This window comes from Limulus polyphemus, unplaced genomic scaffold, assembly GCF_000517525.1.
Source record: "Limulus polyphemus unplaced genomic scaffold, Limulus_polyphemus-2.1.2 Scaffold591, whole genome shotgun sequence".
Lineage (NCBI taxonomy): Eukaryota > Metazoa > Arthropoda > Merostomata > Xiphosura > Limulidae > Limulus > Limulus polyphemus.
The window spans coordinates 302,303-316,987 of NW_013666201.1; the positions used below are offsets into that span (position 1 = coordinate 302,303).

A 14,685-nucleotide genomic window follows, 5' to 3' on the forward strand; every position below is an offset into this window, starting at 1 on the left:
ATACGTAATCTGAATTTTCGTAGAATCTCTCCACACGCCTATATATATATATACAACCAACGCGATGCGCCTATAAACAGTATCTATTATTGGGTTGCTATAAACTTCGGAAGCTATAACTGTGATTGCTACTACACTTATTAATCGAGAAACTTCTGATATTTGACCAGGAACATCTATAAATTTCTAACATTACAAATCATTTAATTTCAATAGATTCACATCGGACATTAGTACTTTTACGAATATATTATATAACTTCAGCGGTAAAAGAAACTCGACCTGTAATCGGCGTGTGATCAGCGAGGACTATAGAGCTAGTCAGCTCCCTAATAAGTGAATTGTACCTACGTCAACTCGGAATTAACTCGCACATCGTCATTCCTCGATTAGATATCAAGGAAGCTCCAGACTAGAAAGAAGATTTTACATTGCTTGTATGTTCGTAAAACGTTTGTATATAAATCATTGTTTATAATAACTATTTGTAATAACTGTTATTGTATATTGTATTGTTGTTTATATATTAAAGCATATTTGTATTAAAAAAGAAACTGTGTGTATTAATCTTCTTGGCAAATATTATAAATTGGATACATATTGGCATTTATTTAACTAAGGAATTTAAAGTATCACTTAGCTCGGTTTCAGACCATTCGAAATTATAATACGTAATACAATATTAATCATGGCTACTAAATTTCTTATATACTTTATTAAGTCTTAATATAGACACTTAGTTATTCAACCACTGGATTTTGTTAAGCTACCGAAACATATCCATTTAGACACATATACACATTGGAAATTGAAAACATTTTTGACTAATTTGACGTTTATGGCCAATGACTATTAGATTGCATTAGTCCCCACCTGCGAGGTAGTTTCAAGGCAGGTGATTCAGTGAACGTTATCAATTTACGTGTGTTTCATGGCGGACCTAATGAACGTTGTCAATTTACGTGTGCTTAATGGCGGACCAAATGAACGAAGTGCTTTTGTTAGTACATTTGCTTGTTATATACATATATATATATATTTGCATTCTAATAGTTGAACAAGTAACACATTTACACTTTCTTTTCTCTAGAATTAATATCCACTAAATTAACGATCGTGATTAACTTGAAAATTACTAATTACAGCATGTAATTTGAAAAATCTGTTAAAACAATATGTGAAGATTTTAGTATAAAGACTAAAAGCAACACGTAACATAAAAAAAATGTACACCCAATAAATGTGGAAAATACGTTTGAGATGTTTTTTTGAACTTGACAAAATACAATGTGAGTGTCTAATTTGACATGGAGTATATTGTATCTATTTGTTAACTTGCACATTTTCTCGGGAAAGCACAACGCGTGATGAAACATTATCAACACATTATATATATACAAACACTCACATATTACATTATATTATATATCAGTACATATTTGTGTAAGTGTAATATGTATTTTCTATGTATAATTTTTTTTTCTATGCCACATACAGGTAAAATGTCGTGCGAACTGTTACATTCGTTGAATACGAATGGGAATACGGAATTCGTAGGTAAGGGTAAACAATTTTGTTTCAATGTCTCATAGAAATTTGTGGAGAATACAAATACGAATACAACACCTAAAAAGTAAAACGTAATTCTGTCGTGAAGAGTTGGTGTCACGAGGGGAGAGATAAACCAAATTGTTTGCCGTAGTGGAATATTGTGTCTGTCTCTCAAGTGCATGAATTATGAGTTAGTGAAATATCGTACATAAGTAAAATATGTAGCAGTGGAAATTATGTTCGTGTTAAAGTTTCATTTACTCAACATTTCAGTTGGTTCACAGCGGCAAAATAAGTTCTTAATTTACATTAAAATGAAACAGAAAAGTGATATGCAGAATTTAGTATGTTCCTCAGGAGGCGCTATAAAACATATATTTCAAATATGTATATATGTCACTCCAGTAAATAATTAACCAGATTTCTTTAACATTCTTTTTCTTCTTTTTTTTTTCAATTAATCAGTACAGTGTATATGTAGGTGTAAAATATTTCCACGTTAATTCATTAAATGATCACCAGGAGAACGTCAGGAAAATTTACCAATTAGAAGTAAAATAATTTAAGAAATGGCGACAGAAAGGATCAAAGCATTCTAGAAGTTATTAAACATTTATCTCTACTGTTCTTTTTAACTGTTAAGCACCTCCGCATTATTTTTCTTTCATTTGCCGCTAGATGCGCTTGATGATAAGACATCCTAAGTGATTGTTTGTTTGTTTTTTGAATTTCGCGCAAAGCTACACGAGGGCTATCTGCGCTAGCCGTCCCTAATTTAGCAGTGTAAGACTAGAGGGAAGGCAGCTAGTCATCACTTCCCACCGCCAACTCTTGGGCTACTCTTTCACCAACGAATAGTGGGATTGACCGTCACATTATAACGCCCCCACGGCTGAAAGGGCGAGCATGTTTGGTGTGACGGGGATTCGAACCCGCGACCCGCAGATTGCGAGTCGAGTGCCCTAACCACCTGGCCATGCCGGGCAATGGGCTGACTGTGCTGTGCTCACTGCGAGTATCTAAACCCGATTTTTGGCGTTATAAGCCCCCAGCTTTACCGTTGAGTCACCAGGGGGCAGTAATAAAATAATAATACCTAGATGAAATTTTATATCCTCCATAAAACTCCAAACACTTGCTTAATTTTGACGGGTGAGGGAAACAAGAAAATCATTTCTGGCTTCTGTTTATGCAATCGAAAGATAATTCCAAATATTCTGTGACAGGAAATATTAGTAAAGACAAGAATTACACAGTTAGATAGGAAACCTATGTAGATTTTGTTTTGTCGAAAATGTTTTATTTGTGAACTATACGTGCTTTTAAAAAGTAAAGAGAGTTCCTTGAAAAACTCAACGTAATGTCTCAACCCAAAAAACCACAAATAGGGTTAGCAAGACCTCTTGTTTTATTACTGTTTTATTATTAAGCACGAAGCTACACAAAGGGCTATCTGTGCTCTGCCCACCACGGGTATCGAAACCCGGTTTCTAGCGTTTTAAGTCCGCAGACATACCGCTGTGCCACTGGTGGGCAGCAAGACCTCTTAATACTGTCTCTAGTATTTAACCATTTAATTCAAAATCAATCACAATTACGCGCTGTTTAACAACAGAACAAAATAAACTTACTGGGAAAAACTGTTTTTTGTTTTGTATTTGGTTATTTCTCTAAAGTAAAGTAGTAAGCCATAAAATCAGTATTTATTGTAATCTTTATTCTCATGTATTATAAGTTCGATTTTTCTTTATTCTAAGCAACACCTTTTTTTTAATCATATCTTTATTGACTGTAAATTAAAGAGTGCGTCACATAATTTCGGCTACATATATCTTTGTATCAGGCCTGTGAACCACCCACTGTAAATGTCCAATAATAATAACCAACTAAAAAATTATATTCTACCTCCACTGAAGCTAATCTAAAACTAAACTAAGATATTATTTGATCAAAAACTACAAACTGGATAGCTGTATAGCAAAACTTTTTTAAATATAAATATATATTTTCATATGGAAACTTGTATTTGTTCTGTCTTTTTTCATTTAATACAAGCTTTTATTTTCCTATTACAATTTTTGATACTTTGCATATTTCACTGTTCCAACTGTAGTAAGTTCTCAGTTCCGTGTTTCATCACACAAGTCTAGCTTTCTGAAAACTGTCAGCGCTTTTAGTTTATTTTTCAATGCCCTATTCTTATTCCAGATTTTCCGGTTTTATCCGATACAAATATTAATTTACTATCAACGCTTAAGGTACTGATTTTTGAAATCATGGAATGTTTGCAGAACTCCCATATAAAAACAAAACAAGAAAAACAACAACAGGACAAAATTTACTAAGGTTTGTTAAGGATGGTCAATTAACGAGAATAAATACTTGAATACATTAATGATTTTAAAATCCACATGAACGTAAATGTAATAAAAACTCTTCTGTTCCATGAGATTTACATTACCGAAGTATACCAAGTTTAAAACATGTATTCAGACAGGTTTTTCTTCTCCCACGTCAACTGTCCTCTCAATACCTCAATACAAGCAAACAGTACGCCCGCAGCACACCCGCTTACCCCGGTCGGTGGCTTCCGTTCCTTCTAGCAGCAGTAAACAGTTTGCTGAGCGTACCCAACGTAAAATGATATACCTGAAGAGAGCCTATTAGAGCAGCACAATGGCAAGTACGAGATTATGCCTACCGAACACTGGGAGGTACTTAGCTGGGTCATTGTTTTTGGTAATGGCCTTGGTATATTCACTGCAATAAGGGGAAAGATAGAGATAAATATATAGGTACACTTAAGCATAGCTGGAGGCTAAATGTTCAGGGGCTGACAAGCCTCGTTGTCGGACACGTTAGGATTGCAACCGGCAAACAACATACCAGCTCATCCAAGCCCGGTGCTAGACACCCGAAAAGCCGCCGCAGTCGCCTCTGAAATTGACAAAAACAAATACTAACGACCCCTCAAGCACTTAGGGACTTACGAGTGATTCATATACGGCGATCGTCAAGACTGTTGCCGCCAGACTCGCCACGATGCTACCGACGCATGCGCAGCCGTGGAAAAGTGTTAACAAATGTTGTTCTAGCCAAAAGCGGGCACACACATACATACATACATACATACAGTTAGTTCGGCGCTAACAGAAAGGTAAGCTCCTAAAGCCCGCCAAAACCACTTCAGCTTCTCAGAGTGGGATATACTTAATGCGCGGCTTCAAAGCCACAATCAGCAAACAAGACGAGCCGTGTACAATTTGGCGTGTCAATAGGCTAGTTAGGCTACTTAACGAACACCGAGTTTAGACCTTGAACAAAGAGGAAAGTGAGAGATGTGTAGCTGTACTTACAAAGCCGTGTTTGTCCGAGATGTTGTTGGTGAGTTTCAGCTTATGGAAGGACACCACCTTCTGCATCCACTGTTCCCCAGTGCTGGGCGAGTCTGGGTGGATGTACATCCGCTTGGGCATTTCCGGGTCAGCTTTACCGGCCACCATCCAACGGCTGTTGTGGAACTTGTACCTGCAGTCGTCATCCACTACAATGTCCATCAGCATGATGTACTTTGCCTTCTTGTCCAGACCGGACACTCGGACTTTGAAGGCAGGGAACATCCTCCTGGACACATAAAAAAAAGAAACTTTAATATCGCCATTCGTACATCAATCATTAAGTAAGTTTTGGGCTATTTTTCGGTGTTTAGACAAAAACGGTAATAATTTGTGACTTGTAAATGTTATAAAACATTCCGTATTTGTTAATCTACGGGTCATATTCGTATAGCACAACCGCATAAACAAATCTTTCAAAAAACAAAATGCAATTAACAGTTATATTATTTTACGAAATAATTCACACAAGAAAAAATAACAATTATAGACAAGGCCTGTGAAAGTAGAGAAAAAAATTTGAATAGTGTTTATTGTATATATATATATATATATGTATTTCTTTGCGCCGCACGTAGCCTAATGGTTAAAGTGCTCGGACTCTAAGGCTTCCCGGCTCGCACTTTGGGGCCGTGTGTGTGCTATAAGAGTGACGGTCAAATCCTGCTATTCGGTCAGACAAGTGTAACCGAAACACTGGTGATGGGTACTGTTGACTAGTTGGGATGTCTACCATCTAGCGCAAATAGCCCTTTTTATAGTTTTGCGCGAAAATTCTGACACAAACAAGCAATTTTTTTTCAACAAACAATTATTTTAATTTTCGCTATTCAGGGAGACAATGTCACTTACAGTTGTTCTAATCTCGAAAGTAAAAAAAAAAAAAACAATATTTACACCTATAATTTATATGCGTATAAATAATAATATCAAACTATCTGGGACAGCGAGTGTTTCTTCTCAAGCTGGAAAGAAGCACTTATAACTCTTAATATTGGTGATAAAGTAGATCATTCCAAACTGTTCATTTTAGAGAAAAAAGATTCTGTAAGTAAGTAAAATGCGAAACAAAAAAAAATGGTGTTTTACTTGGGAAGAGAATCTACTTAAAACCTGGATGTGTGTGTGTGTGTGTACAGTACGAGAACGTTTCGGTAAACGTGTTTATTTCGAGTCTAAATGTCACCCTGTTTATCAGTTCTTCAAATAGACTAACCATTTATATTTTAGTAGCGTACACCTCAGATCAGAAAAGTCGTGATATTTCAAGCTTTACAGGGTCTTTTAATCAAAACAATAACACTGCTTATTACGGCCCAACAGAGAATATCTGATCTTCACAGTAAAATCCACTTCAGAATGAAACTACTTTTTTGTTGGTTGTCTTGAAATAAGGTATAACAAATAATACACTCCTAAAATTTTCCACGCTTACAACTTGTTACTCGGCAGCTTTAGATGACTGTGATGTTGTGGCGATTAACAACACACAATCGTACGTCTGCACATTGATGCGAATAATCCATAGATTAACAACACACAATCGTACGTCTGCACATTGATGCGAATAATCCATACCGCATTTAAATCTATGAGGAAATGTCCAGCTTTAAAATTCATATCCTTCCACTTGTGCTCCATTTCGTCGAATTCACAATTGTGCACGAGCTCGTTCACGTGACTTCAACTGCTTGTTCTTATCAGAGCTCTGTCCTGGCACAAGGCTTCCTCTTACATTACTACCCCTCCCCCTCCTCTCAATTTCAAAGGAATAAATGGGAAGACCAGAAGAGTTATTCTGATTACATTCATGATTATTAAAAATAATAATTCCACAGAAGGGAAGGTTGTCTTTATTTTGATGGATTATTTACGTATTTTACATTCAAATATGGATTCCGTTTTGTGTGTGCGCGTGTATTTATAAGCCTAGAACTAAAAATTCTGCGATGCAAGCATGTTTAAAAATAAAAGAGGTGATGCAAGAGTACGCAGAAAATAGTATTTGGAAACGTATTGAGTCTTTAAACAACAAGTGAGAAAAAATACAACAGCTAAATCTGAGTTAGAGGTTAGCATGTAGTTCTTAACCGCAAGCATTAAAACAGGAGGAAAATACTTTTTTTGCTGTTTTACAGAAAATCCTCTCGAATTTCAGTATAAGAAGAAGAAGAAGAAAAATAAACACGTGACACTTTTCATAAAACCGCGTATTCACTTACAATTAACTAAATTAAACCATATTTTTTTAGTAATTAAGTTTTTGGTAGAAGTTGTATTAAACAGCTTGGAGAAGTTGTCGTGATTTACTCAAGCTAAGCTATTTAGAGACAGACGTATGTAACTGCGAATATCTGAATTAAAAGTATTAAAGTTACAGCTTTAAACCACAGAATTATAGTAACCTAACCTACAATCAGGTAAACGGTCTAACGACTTCTAAGTGGAATTGCTTAGATTTAGATATTTCAATATTTTGGTTTATTCGCGTTAAAAGTAAATAAGCATGTAACCTTATAATATAATTCCTGTTTGCTGTGCAAAATTTAAATACTTATACATATGAGAGTATAGGTTCACAGAGAATAGGCATTACTTAAAATATTCACCAGTTTTCTTGAAAAACATTTAATGAACCATGCAAATTTTAAAGAATTGTTTCGTTTTACTAAGGGTACAAAGCTATAAAAGAAAATTATTTTTAGACTTGAAAATCTCCTAGTTGTGTACGTGCTGGCTTTATTACTTATTAAGGAGGAAGTGGGCCATTGTTTGATCTCTCGCAGAGGGTGATTCTCCTTATTTGCTCTCTTCTCCCCTCCACATTGAGCAGTCTTGGTCAGAAACTTGCAAAGAGCGAAGCTAAGATCGTCTGAAATGTCACCACAGTGGCCAGAGTGTTAAATGAATAGTAAACGTCATCATTTGACTGTTGATATCTATTTAAGCTTCATCATTTGACTGTTGATATCTGTTTAAGCTTCATCATTTGACAGTTGATATCTGTTTTAAGCTTCTTCATTTGACTGTTGATATTTGTTTAAACTTCATCATTTGACTGTTGATATTTGTTTAAAATTCATCATTTGACTGTTGATATTTGTTTAAAATTCATCATTGTTGATATCTGTTTAAACTTCACCATTTGACTGCTGACATATGTTTAAACTTCATCATTTGACTGTTGATATCTGTTTAAACTTCATCAGATGATTGTTGATATCTGTTTAAACTTCATCATTTGACTGCTGATATCTGTTTCAACTTTTCATCATATGACTGTTGATATCTGTTTAAACTTCATCATATGACTGTTGATATCTGTTTAAACGTCATCATTTGACTGTTGATATCTGTTTAAACGTCATCATTTGACTGTTGATATCTGTTTAAACGTCATCATTTGACTGTTGATATCTGTTTAAACTTCATCATTTGACTGTTGATATCTGTTTAAACGTCATCATTTGACTGTTGATATCTGTTTACGCTCTCTTTCTGCCTTTAAGACTACCGGCGGAACAAACGAGTGTATTGGAGAACTCTTAACGTCTTTTTCAGAAGTAACTTGGACTTTGAACAGTTGGATTGCTCTATTGCTTCGAAGTCTTTTTTTTCTCATCGTCTTGCTTAGTATCATCTATCGATAGTGTTAAATGGATAATGATAATGTGTGAAAAAATATAGAGAAGCAAAATGTGAAATAGAAATCTATGAATACATGTTAAAGTTCTGGTTTACCGGACCCATTGTATAAGAAATTCACACTTTTAATACAGATCCTATAAGGATATTTTGTGCGATCGTGTGATAATATGTATTAATTTATAAACATTTACTAAAAATTACATAAAGAAGAATGAACATATAATTACAGACTTTGATACCATATTGATTACACCTCGCCCTCCTGTTAACCTTAAGCGAACAATGTCCTATACATACAAACAACGTTCTTTTCATAATCAGTCACACAGTCATATAGAGGTCGTTGTAGTCCTAAATCATATGCGATAACAGTTTATTCCAGATAACCAGTAGGATAGTAAAAAAATAAAAAAAGGAAAGAGTGCCCAGAAATTTACGTTCAAGTTTATGCAGTTAGATTTTAGAATTCCTTATTCCTGCAGCGAAAATCCAAAGTCACAGTTCGACTCGCAATTGTCTCTTGTGACTAAAAATGATAAGCTTTTTTCACGACCTATAGTAGATTAAACATATTAACACGAAATGAAATCGGTTATAAACGGCAGCTGTTTGCAGATACGGGATTTCGCAATCGTTGAATTATTGTTGCTAATACTAATGGAGGCGTCGCATTCTTTGGATTATTGTTGCTGGTGGTAATGGAGGCGTCGCATTCGTTGAATTATTGTTGCTAGTACTAATGGAGGCGTCGCATTCTTTAGATTACTGTTGCTGTTAGTAATGGAGACGTCGCGTTCATTGGATTATTGTTGCTGATGGTGATGGAGGCGTCGCATTCGTTGGATTATTGTTGCTAATGCTAATGGAGGCGTCAAGTTGATATACAGTCTGCAAACTATTTCACCGTAGGATGCTTTCTTCACGTTAACGACACACATACACAGACACAACGTAATTTCAAACAGATTACCAGAACACAAAGTACAGAGTAGGAAATAGTATATACAAATAACAGAGGATGTTACAAAAAAAATTAATTAAGATTACTAGCAGGTGGTTATGAGCTTCTTATAGTTCTGAATGAAATTTGATACAAGTTACAACGCTAACATGCATCAACTCTGACGCTAGGCTACATGTTTATCATGCTTTACACGCGCAATTTGTACACATTCAGATCAGACCGGTAAAAATAAACCTGCCGCAATACTTGCACTTACACGTCACAAAACGAACTCGCCATATGATTATCATTTCAGAGGATGCAATTATCACGCGATCACTCCAATTTAACTTGAAATACTTTTATATTAATTCAAATGTGAATTTATTAAATCGTTTTATAATAGTATAGGGTATGTATATGCACAAATTGTATATTTATTAAAATAATATTATTTTGAGTGTAAACGTGAAAAAGTCATATTTGATAATATTAGTTTCAGTTATTTGTTGTTATTTTCTTGGTGTAAAGCCACACAATGGGCAAACTGTACTCCGTCCACCGCTGGAAATCGAATCACGGATTTTTGCAGTATAAGTCCAGAAATTTACCCCTGATCCATGGGGGAGATGCCTTAGATACTTCAGAGCCATATAAATCTTACTATCGGTAATAGTTTATATGTTTTAATTGTTTGTTTGTTTGTAATTAAGCATAAAGCTATTTGTGCTCTGCCCACCACGGGTATCGACCTCTGTGCCACTGGGGGGGGGGGCAAATGTGTTAAAGCTGGTTATTTTTACTTTGAACAATTAAAAAAAGGCAACAAAATTTAAGGAAACCATAGTATTTTCTTTAAAAACAGTATCATGCAATATCATCTATAATAACCTTAAACAATTTGTGATAAAAATCACGTTTAAATTGCAAATGTTTTTTGTTATTTTTTCATATTCCTCTTAATTTATCCATTGCAGATGTTAAGGTGGGTAAAAATAATATTTTAAATCTGCATTTTTGTTAAAGTCTAGGTAGGAGAACGAACTCTTCAACAGCTGGGGGCCGGCATGGTCAGGTGGTTAGGGAGCTCGACTCTCAATCTGCGGGTTGCGGGTTCGAATCCCCGTCCCACAAAACATGCCCATCTTTTCAGCTGTGTGGACGCTGTAATGGTAAAAGAGTAGCCCAAGAGTTTCACTGCTAAATTAAGAACGGCTAGCGCAGATAGCCCTCGTGTAGCTTTGGACGAAATTCAAAACAAACCAAACCAAATCAACAGCTGGATGGTAAGAGACAAATGTTTTTATGAAATGCTATTTAATTTCAGAGTTATAAGGTTTCAACATCGAATTTCAAAAATGAATAACTAAACCACCTGCAGTCGATAAGCATAAGGCCTATTGGTTTCCAATACTTTACCAGTTTCTATCGCTCAAATAATAAATAATGCGTGTTACTGTGGTGAAGACAGTTTTCGCTTAACAAAAATCAAAGAAAATTAAACTAAACTGAATGTAAACGTGAATTTCGTTACATAAAATAAATAATAATCTGAATTAGCTTTTGATACACGTTACCCGCATTCAGTTTCAGAGAGCTTCAAAAACCAACAAGTCACACAAATACGTAAAAACGGCGAAAGCAGATCATCTGTGATTTGATGCCTACGTGTGGCAGATAAAGACACAAATATACACTAAAAGCCTTAAAACTCAGGGTTTCATAAGCTACTTAGAATTGTCGATATAATGTTATTAGTTAAGTCCATACACTAGCATCCCTATGATTAGAGCCAGTCTGTTGAACTAAATTCAGCCATATAAATAATGAGACGTAGTCCATATAACAAACAATTACAGCTAAGATATTATTCCACAAAATACACTTTCGAAACATAATAAAAGCCTGTTTTCCTTTATTTTACGTAAGTAGGAGTCAAAACCTTTATTAAAGTTCACTTTTTACGCCCGTATTAAGCATCGTTTTTAATGAACCTTTTAGGTTCGTATTAAGCCTGGCTTTTAATGAGTCTTTTAGTACCCGTATTAATCCTTACTTTTAACGAACATGTTAAAATTCAACGTAAATTATCATACAAGCAATATGCTGGTAGAGTGAAATGTTTTGTAGCGTGTTCTTTAATGATTTTAATATATATATTACAGTAATTAAAGTACATATCCATCATAAAATGCTCTTTTAATTTGTTTACAAATATAATTTCATTTTATAATGTTTTGTAATACTATTTTATTTTACGCTATTTCAATTATTTTGGACCAGAAAGAAACTAATTTCTGGGGTAAAAGAAATCAGAACATGGCCATAATAGAACTGATAGGCATATGTCACCATAGCCATAATAATAAGTTGAACCAAGACATAGTTTTTTTTTTTTTTAGTTTATATCTATATATGTATGAGAAGTTAATATGAATAGCATTTAACTGAAGCAATATGGTCCGACACGTATGATAAAGTAATGTTATATGTAAATATATAAGTATTATCAAATTTTGTAAATTATTATGAAATTGTTCTGATAAAATCCGTTATTGTTTAATGCATTTTACGCCACAGAACAGCTAAACGTTTACGAAAATGACTAGAAGTGATGTATTAGCAACTGTTACTGTAAGTTCATTTATTTGATTTGATAATCAGTTGCAAAATAAATGCTTTCATAATGGTTATAACAAGATAAAGGACCAAGGTTATAAAAAGAACAGGACAAGTATGATCAACATTCATGTTAATATAATTTATTCATATAATTTATATCAGATATTGATATCGAGTTTTCTCATTCAATTCTTTACAGATTTGAATATTAACATTCACGCTTAAAGTCAAAATACAGAAAATAAAAGGAGCGAAAAAAAGTAGAACCACCTATGTTCAAATTATGTTGGTCATGTTCTTTAAACAACGTGTAGAGGAGAAACATTAGTGAAAAACATAGCTATAGACCTATCAACTTATAGAATGTGTGTATTGATCTAAAATACATGTGTATGTATGTAAGGTTTAAACCAGTACGTGAAAGTACAAGCCAAAATACACGAAAGTAATACAGAAAACATCAAAGACGTTTTTTTTCTAATGGTTTAATCGATAAATTCAGGGAGTTTCAAAATGATTTATGTCTCCAGAAAACAAGAGCAAGATGCCGTCAAAATCTAATGATAGAGCAGAAGAAGGCGAGTTGCGAATGTAATTCAAAACATTATCATTTTAAAAATCAGAATAACATCAGGCCATGAACTGAGCTTTATTGGACAGCCATGTTATTACATTTTGATACTAGGTACACTTCTACAACGTTTGTTAGGCTAAAGTTTACATTTAGTGTTCTTAAACTTAATCAACAGAAACGAAACATAACTCACTGCTTCATAAAACCTGATCACCATTCTGCTAAAATCGTACTTGAAAAATTTTGAAACTTATCGATACAACTCTGAAAGATGATATAGATAAATGTTGACCAAATAAAAAACGAAACAAAGTTAATATGATGATACACTGAGATATTTCAAAGTTTAAATAACTTCAAATTAGTTTCAGAGTCCTGGTTGTTTTTACTTTTGTAGGTCAGTAAATGTTTTTGAAAAGCTTGATCTAAAACGACGTATTTCGTAGCATTCTCTCCGAATCAATAAACAGCGGTATGTCTGCGGGCTTACAACGCTAGAAACCGGGTTTCGATACCCGTGGTGGCCAGAGCACAGATAGCCCATTGTGTATTTTTGTGCTTAACTTCAGACAAAGAAACTGAATCAATAAATTAAATTCTGCACGCGGATAAATACATTAAGCAAATGTGATTCTTCTTACACGTGACCATAATCATTACCGAATAAAGACTCAAAGTTTCTGGTTATGTATCTAAAAAATAGGGCTAATCACTTCATAAATACATTACTCAAAACTCAATAAGATATATTTATATAAAAACTACTTTACCAATATGTACGATTTTTAATTTCTTAACGTTTCTACTTTGATAAATGAAAACGTTATCTATAAATCAATCTACTGTTTTTCCCGTTTATTCAGTATGCACATAATGATTTTTTTTAAATTTCTAATAAAGCATAAAACTTTAATTAACCATAAATATGCTTCATACTGATGGGAACTATAATCAGTTTGAGAGATCTTTACTAGAACACTTTTAAATTATTGAGTGATGATGATGCCAACAACGAACAAAAATGTGATAAATCTGACAAGAAAAATTTCTCACGATATCTTGAAAAAAAAAAGACTTTTCACTTTTGTTCCATAAAGTAAATACTAAAAAAAAATTTTGATGGAAGTTTTAAAATACGTTTCAGACTTGTATTCTCTCAATACAAAATGTCTACATCTATAGGGGCGTATTTGTACAATCCACCATCATCAGGTAGGCATGTTTTCCGTAGTATGTGTGTGCTGTTTGATCTTATAGTTCTTATACAGTACATGCGTGTATTCTATGCCTAACACAAACAAAAACTTTCACGGATGTTTTCTAACAAAGCTGCATTTTGTTGAAGAAGAAACATTAATACGTCTGTGCCTTTTTATAATTCCTAAACCCATCAGAGATTTTAACACAAAAAATAAATTATCTTATAAATCTCACAAACAGGAACAGAATATCACTTCAACATTACAAACTGTTTAATTTTCTCATTAAATACAGATAATTTTATTATAAAAAAATGTAGCTAACTTTGCAGTCTGCAAAACGAACAAATCAAACTAAAGAGAACAAGTCACTTTTCAATCTAACAGTTTTAACAAACACGCATACCGTAACACCAGGATAGATTGTTTGTTTGTTGAATTTTGCGCAAACCTACTTCAGGGCTACGTGCGCTAGTCTTCCCTAATTTTTGAAGTGATAGACTAAAGGGAAGGCAAATAGTCAAGAGCAACTACCGCCGACTCTTGGGCTACTCTAATCGATTAGTGGAATTGCCCATCACATCATAAAGTCCCATAACTAAAAGGGTGAGTATGTTCGGTGACGGGAGTCGATCCCGCAACTCGCAGATTGCGAGTCGAGCGCCCTAACCAGGCCATGCCAGGCGCACCGGGATAGAGGGTAAGAAGCAAGGGCTAACGTACGGCTGTGGAAATTGTTTGTTTGTTTGTTTG

At 34.3% G+C, this 14,685-nt stretch overlaps 1 protein-coding gene across 2 annotated transcripts in view; it reads right to left on the reverse strand.

Annotated features, from left to right (window-relative positions):
* LOC106459312 (T-box transcription factor TBX3-like) overlaps positions 1 to 14,685 on the reverse strand; it is a 77,819-nt gene that overhangs the window by 41,978 nt on the left and 21,156 nt on the right. For both annotated transcript variants that reach the window (XM_022385771.1, XM_013918923.2), the window contains exon 2: positions 4,908 to 5,175. In XM_022385771.1, coding sequence (XP_022241479.1) covers positions 4,908 to 5,175 — 268 coding nt within the window. The remainder of the gene's footprint in view (positions 1 to 4,907; positions 5,176 to 14,685) is intronic.